We start from the raw sequence: 7,862 nt of genomic DNA, 5'->3' as shown, positions 1-7,862 counted from the left end.
CCATCTAGCCCATCCCCCACCCACCTCCCTCCAGCAACCCTCAGTTTGTTCTCTATCATTAAGAGTCTCTTGTGGTTTGTTTCCCTCTCTTCTATTCCCCCACCCCTTCCTGTTACGTTCATCTGTTTGGTATCTTAAATTCTACATAGGGTATTTGTCTCTCTCTGATTGACATTCTCATCTTAATATTCCCAGATCTATAGCATATACCAAGTATATTATGAAGAGAGAAATGGAGAGGAAATCTAGTAATTAGGGTTTCACCTCTACCAGAGATCCTTTCCCTGAAAGGATTCATTTAGTATTCTTGGCTTCCAGTAGCCATCCATTAGTTCTGAAAAAGCATCCAAATGTGGACAGGAGTTCTTGACATTATAATGCTAAGGATATTTTTCATACTCTATACTGCTGACCCCATTTGTGTACTTATTTAGAATATTCATGTCACCAGTATATATGTTCCAGTGTGTCTCCAAATTTAATTTTTGCTTTCAAATATTCAATAAATTATTGATACTTTTAATAAAAGTTAGTGAATGAACAAATTTAACTTTTGCCTGAACCAAAATTTATGTTTTCAACAGGAATGACATAAGTCCACTTGAACTGTGTGTGGCCTTTTGAACGTTTTAATGAACTGACTCTAGGTTTAAGCTTCTCAATCCATCTTTCTCTAGAGAATTCAGCTAAATCACTGGCCATGAAAAAATATAGAATAGAATCTATATTTATACATCTAAGATGAGTCTCTTATGATTGAAAGCATGATGCAGCTGAGCTGGGTAGAGAGAAGGCTGCTGCCTGCATGCTGTGATTGGAGGCAGTTGGGCTGTTTGCCTTGTCTCAAAATAGCAACGCATTCCCTGCTTCCCTATCAGTGTGGCTGCCTTTCTTTGGATGTCCAGAGTTTGTCTACAGATAAGAATGCATTTTAAAATAAAAATCTGTCTTGATTGGAAGGGGTCTCCCAAAATTAATGAGTCCCTTAAGTGACACTTACTTTGACTGCTAACCTCGGATACAATGGGAGATCAGATGTCCTGCACAAGTAAAGGGGAGATAGAATAAACTGTGTGGAAAAAAGAGACAAAAATTCAGTGGGTTTTGGATAGGTTGTCCACATGCTTCCTGAAGATAGTAGGGTACTGGTAGATTTTTGGTTGGAGGAGCAATCGGGAAGTCAGATGTCTGTCTTTTAATAGGGAAAATTTCATTGCCGGTTTACATGTTTAGAAAACAGTATGTAATCAATTTTTATCCACCATCCAGTTTCAACCATTATTTATGACTAACCTCCTTCATTTCTTCCTCTAGAAACCTGTCCTCTACCACCCCCTGCCTGCCTACACACACACACACACACACACACACACACACACACACACACACACGTATATGTATATGTGTGCATATGTATATACTCATATACGTGCATATGTATATGACAGTCTCGGGCATTTTATTAATTCTAGCCTCATTCCAATTGAAGAATCACTTTTACCTCACTTTCTTCTCTCTCTATCCCACCCTTCCTACCCCACCAACCCCATCCTAGCTCTTCTTTTTTATTTCCACTTTCAGCACTGCAACTCTGATGGTCCACCTCTTCTAGGACACAGATCCATAAAGGTCAACCCTGCACCCTAAGCAGCTCAGAGGGAGGAGCCAGACCAGCAGTACCTCATACCCTGCCCTCTTCTGCCCTGGACAGGTGGCTTCATAATGACAACTCCATAATGGCAGTGGGTGAGGCCTTGGTGCACATCAGGATCACTCTTCTGCTACTCTGGGTTGGGATGTCTCTGTTCATTTCTGGCCACTCTCAAGACAGGCCCTCCCAGCACTTCTCCTCCCCAGAATTGGTGGTCCCCTTGAAGGTGACTGGCAGGGACAGAGGTATAAAGGCTCCAGGCTGGCTCTCCTACAGCTTGCAGTTTGGGGGCCAGAGACACATTGTCCACATGAAGGTCAAGAAGCTCTTGATTTCTAAACACTTCCTGGTGTTCACCTACACAGACCAGCAAGCCCTCCACCAGGATCAGCCTTTTGTTCCTGACGACTGCTACTATCATGGTTATGTGGAAGGAGTCCCCGAATCCCTGGTTGCCCTCAGTACCTGTTCTGGAGGTTTTCGAGGAATGCTGCAGATAAATGACCTTGCTTATGAAATTGAGCCAGTTAGGTTTTCTGCCACATTTGAACACCTGGTATATAAGATAGATAGTGATGATACACAATTCCCACCTATGAGATGTGGGCTAACAGAAGAGGAAATAGCACGACATTTGCAGTTGAGAGCCTCATATAATTCTACTCTGATACAAAGTTCTTATACCGGCTGGTGGACCCACTTGCGGTTTCTTGAGCTGGGTGTAGTCATGGACCATAATCGATTCCTGTACTACGAAAGTAACGTGTCAGTAGTACAGCGTGAAGTATTTGATGTTATCAATATACTAGATATCTTATATTACTCTTTGGAGGTTGATGTAGTTTTGACTGGGATTGAAATCTGGAGTGAAAGAAACCTAGTTGTCGCTGATCAGATAGATCAGCTTGTGGAGGATTTTGCCCTTTGGAAGTCTGTCAATCTTGATGCCCGACTGCACCATGACACTGCCCATCTTTTCATAAAAAAACATTTTGGCACAAAGCTTGGAGTTGCCTACGTTGGAGGGATATGCCAACGCCCTTTTAATAGTGGAGTTGATGTTTTTGAAGGAGACAGTCTGTTTTATTTTGCACTTACTGTGTCCCATGAACTTGGTCATAATTTGGGTATGTTTCATGATACTGAGCAATGTGTGTGTGGGCTTCAGTGGTGCCTAATGTATCCTTCCCGGAAGGTGACAACTAAGTTCAGCAATTGCAGTTATGCCCGGTACTGGGACAATACTCTCTCTAGAGGGTCATGTATCAAGTCATCTCCACATTCTGCGAATATCTCTATGGGACAGTTTTGTGGGAACTTAGTGATTGAAGAAGGAGAGGAGTGTGACTGTGGCACCATACACCAGTGTTTAAATGACCCCTGTTGTCTGTTGAACTGTACTCTGAAGCCTGGAGCTGCTTGTACTTTTGGAATTTGTTGCAAAGACTGCAAGTTCATGCCATCAGGGACTGTGTGCAGACAGCAGATGAGTGAATGTGACCTCCCCGAATGGTGTAATGGGACATCTCATCTGTGCCCAGAAGATGTATACGTGCAGGACGGGGTTCCCTGTGGTGATGATGCCTACTGCTATGAAGGGAGATGTCCCAACCATGACAAGCAGTGCAGGGAGATTTTTGGCAAAGACGCAAGGAGTGCATCTCAGAGATGCTACAGAGAAATCAACACCCAAGGAAATCGGTTTGGTCACTGTGATATCGCAGATCTAATATACATAAAATGTGAGGCCCCTGATATTCTCTGTGGGAGAGTACAGTGTGAGAATGTAGAAGTAATTCCTAGTCTGATACAGCATTCTACAGTGCATCAACTTCACCTCAAAAACATCACTTGCTGGGGCACTGATTATCATGTAGGGATGTCCATACCTGATATTGGCCAAGTGAAAGATGGCACAGTGTGTGGTCAAAAAAAGATATGCATCCACAAGAAGTGTGTCAACATGACCTATCCACCGCGAAGCTGTCAGGCTGATGAGACCTGCCACATGAACGGAGTCTGCAATAATAAACAGCATTGCCACTGCAACTATGGATGGGCACCTCCCAAGTGCCAGCATGTGGGCCATGGAGGCAGTATTGACAGTGGGCCACCTCCTCAGAACCAGGTGGCATCAGAAGGAGAGAAATGGTTGGACTACCTGATATTATTGTGGTTCATTCCTTTAACTCTTTTCGTTTTACTTTTCCTAATTATACTTGGTAAGAAAATTTTGAATGAAGAGGAGGAGCGGGAGGAGGAAGAGGAAAGCTAAAAACTCCTGTCGCATTAAACAAATATCTAGCACTTCTTTTAATAGTACAGAAACATTAGAGCATGTCTGACTGTTTAAAGAAAAATTTAAGGATCCCTCGTATCAGGATCATAAGCATTAATATCACACCAGAGGATTTCTAGCATGTACTTTCTTACTATTCATGTTTTAAGCAATATTAAAACTTCATTTTTTTTTCCCTCGGAAGTCGTCTGTTTTTATTTCCTGGGCAAAGGCACAGCAAGGAGATATTTTTAAGCTGGTGTCTATCAGCTCTAATCCTCCTCCCACCTTTGTACTCTAGATGTAATGTCAGGGATATGCCTCTACAGATCCCACTTCTGTTCCACCTGTTTTCTTGTGGGTAACTGTACCAACAGAGGGCAGTAGAAGTACCCTAGAGTGCTGGATGAGGGGGGAAAGGAGTTACGTTTCTGTGTGCTGAAAGTAACTCTATCATTTTGGCTGGGGCCATTCATTCTAGTAGCGAAGTTTGGTTTTGGACTCCAGTTTTGTTGGCTCTTTAGAACCACCTTCATTCTTGGTCACTGACACCCTCAGAGGTCTGACGTGCAGCTCTGAGCTTAGCAGGGTGGTCCTCCTCTGATTTCTGACCAGCAGCTGGTCCCTTGCCCTGCTCTGCAAGGGACCTCCTTGAATCACCAGCATATTGATAAACCACTTTCCTTTGTTCTTTCCTTTGTTCCCCTCACCCTAGGGCTATCAAGTGCTTTCAGTAGTTATTTCACTGTGATAGTCTGAATTCTCCAGAAGCAAAGTTAGAGCTTAGACTGTGAGATTTTGATAGGGACCAACTACTGTGAAAAGGGGAGGAAGTCAGTTGTGCAGAGAGAAATGGTACTGCACTGAAGCCATGGCCAGCCCAGCAGCGAGCTGTGGAATAAATACTGCGTGACAGATTTGGCCCAAAATGGCCAGGTCTTCATACCCTCTCTTGCTCATTCACTGGATGTGGGGTGACCTGGGAAGGCAACCGAGGCTATCCTAAATAGCTGACATCTGGAGACTCTCTGCTGATTATAATCTCCACAGCTGTTCAGCAAGACTTTCCTTGAAGGAGAATCAAAGTGGCTTATTTGGGGCTCCTGGGTGGCTCAGTCAGTTAAGCATCCAACTTTGGCTCAGGTTATGATCTCACGGTTGGTGGGTTCGAGCCCCACATCAGGCTCTGTGCTGACAGCTCAGAGCCTGCAGCCTGCTTCAGATTCTGTGTCTCCCTCTTTCTCTGCCCCTCCCCCAATCATGCTCTGTCTCTCTCAAAAATAGACATTTTTTTTTAAAAAGTGGCTTATTTGGATATTTCACAGTCCAGTTTTTGCATTGCCCTGAATCACTTTTCCATATATGTTCTGGGAACAGCTCATCCAGGATGCTAATAGGCATCTCTGCCTGTGGGAAACGTTATAAGAGGGAAATTAGTGAGATGAAGCACAGTCCCTACTACCGTGTTTGGTATTGGGGCTGAAATTGACACTTATTTTCTCTCTCCTCCACTATCCATTCTAGTTTCCCTCACCTTTAGATAATATTCTGCTGGCTTTGGGTGATAACCCAGTGTCTATACCCAGGTTCTTGTATCCAAAGCACCAGAGTGTCTAGTCACCATTCTCACGCTGGGATTGCTGAGGTCTCTCCATTTAAAGTCACAGTGGGGCTAGAGAATACCAAGGAGCACTAAAGGAGATCACCTGGGTTCCATACATATTCCCTGCATCTCCATGATTTAACAACAGTCCTACCTCTTCTCAATGATTGGGCTCAATTACACCTTCCAAGACTGTGACACCTCTTCTTGCTATTAGAGAAGGGACACAAGGAGCCCAAAAATCCCAGGTGGCAACGTTAGCTTATAATTCCATTGGGACTCTAGCTTTGTCCTCTCGTGAAAATGTGACCCCTTCGGGGATCAGAACCTCTAACATTACAGAATTGAATGGGACAGGAAGCACAGACCACCCCAGTGAGTCATAGGAAATGGTGATATGTGGTGCCACTCTGGCTTCCAGTTCTTGGTTCCCAGACCCAAGAAAAGATCTCTGGTTCAGTCATACAATCCATCCTGGAATGGAATCTGTATTAGAGTTCTGTTCAGAGAAACAGAACCAATAGGATATGGGATTTACATATTTACCCCATCCCCAGAAGAGTATATAAAGCCCTTGAGTGATTTTTACTCTTCTTGATATCCTGTAAGTTAAATACTATGATGTGAAATTAACAATACCTAGATACTGTGAAATAAGTTCAATATTTCATGCCACGTGATAAGGGAATAGGAAAGAGGAAAATGGAAAGAAGAAAACAGGAAATATGAATACAACTGTACTCATAGCAAAAGAAATAGTCATGGCTCTTGCAGTCCTGTCTCTATAATTGTTCACCTGATTGCAGCTGGTATTTGTAACCATCTTCTTCCACCTCCCATTCTATTGCCTTTGCCTTCAGCAAGTACTTCATCTGATCATAGTTATTTATCTGGTGGTGTGACCCAAAACCCTCATTCCTAAATGGTCTGAACCATTAATAGTTCTGCCTGGATTGGGTGGTAGTTTTCCACTGACCTTAGTCACAGGGCATTGTAGTACTGAAAGACATGTTAGGGGATCTCCTGTATTCCAGACACTCTTACTTGCCATTTTACTCTGACTGACTTACTGTGAAGTAGTAGCCCAATTTCCCTTTGGTTAACAGGATTAATCACCCCAGCCATCACCATAACTCCCTTCATTGCCTGTGGATTCAGAGGCATGAGGAGCCCAGATTGGTCAGGTGGCAGTCTTGATTTACAGTCAATGGAATCGTTTGTCTCCTGGGAGAAGTACCCAGAAGTTCCCTCTGGGACTAAGCCCTCTGAGCCAGCAAAACATGAAGTTGTGGGAACAGGAAGCAAAACTTTTGCTGGTAGGTCATTAAGGTTAATAGTGACTTCTGCCACTCCCATTTCCACCTCTTGATTCCTGGACCCATGAATCTGGGCTATGAGAGAAATAACATCATATGTTGGACACTAATTCAGGGCATATACAGCCTTCTGGAGAGCCTGGCCTCAGCCCTGCAAGGTATTGCCATCTAGCTGGTGCTGTGACTTAGTCTTGAAAAGGTTATTCCACCATTCTATTAAGACAGCTTCTTCAAGGGACACCTGGGTGGCTCAGTTGGTTAAGTGTCCGACTTCGGCTCAGATCATGATCTTGTGGTTCGTGAGTTCAAGCTCTGGTTGGGTTCTGTGCTGACAGCTCAGAGCCTGGAGCCTGGTTTGGTTTCTGTGTCTCCCTCGCTCTCTGCCCCTCACCGCCCCCCCCCCCCCCGCTCTCTCTCTCAAAAATAAACAAGCAAACAAACAAAAAAGACAGCTTCTTCAAGATGGTGGGGAACATGGTAATACCAGTGAATTCCATGACCATGGGCCCATTGCTGCACTTCTTTTGCTGTGAAGTGAGTTCCTTGATCAGAAGCAATGCTGTGTAGAATACAGTGATGATGAATAAAGCTTTCTGTAAGTCCATGGAAGCATTGTGTTCAGGGAAGGAAAATCTGTATGCATAGTGTCCACTCCAGTAAGGATAAAATGTTGCCCCTTCCTTGATGGAAACAGTTCAATGTGATGGACCACCTTCTGACATGCAGGTAGCTGGCTGATTACCTCAGAGAAAGGTGCCATACTAAGGGCTCGATGTTGGTCTTACCACTGCAGATTGGGCACCTAATTGTTGCTGTAGCCTGGTCATGCATAGTGAGTGGAAGTCTTTGTTGCTGAGCCCAAGTGTAACTGCCACACTGCAACCATAACTACTTTAATGAAGTTCATGAAACCATTGGGTCATGATGGGTGACTGGGGAAAGAGGCTGACTGGTATCCACAGAATGGGTCATTCTATTTATTAAAATCATCTGCTGAGGTAACCCTTTGGTGAG

At 44.0% G+C, this 7,862-nt stretch overlaps 1 protein-coding gene across 1 annotated transcript; it reads left to right on the top strand.

Moving 5' to 3' along the window:
• Positions 1 to 1,721: 1,721 nt before the first annotated feature.
• Positions 1,722 to 3,926, top strand: LOC115517251 (disintegrin and metalloproteinase domain-containing protein 20-like). The gene has a single exon (XM_030320348.1). It carries the CDS (start codon positions 1,737 to 1,739, stop codon positions 3,924 to 3,926), a length of 2,190 nt encoding a protein of 729 aa, XP_030176208.1. The 5' UTR covers positions 1,722 to 1,736.
• Positions 3,927 to 7,862: the final 3,936 nt, after the last annotated feature.

This window comes from Lynx canadensis, chromosome B3 (genome assembly GCF_007474595.2).
Source record: "Lynx canadensis isolate LIC74 chromosome B3, mLynCan4.pri.v2, whole genome shotgun sequence".
Lineage (NCBI taxonomy): Eukaryota > Metazoa > Chordata > Mammalia > Carnivora > Felidae > Lynx > Lynx canadensis.
Note: the sequence above shows the minus strand (reverse complement) of the source record. Positions and strands in the feature narration are given on the sequence as shown.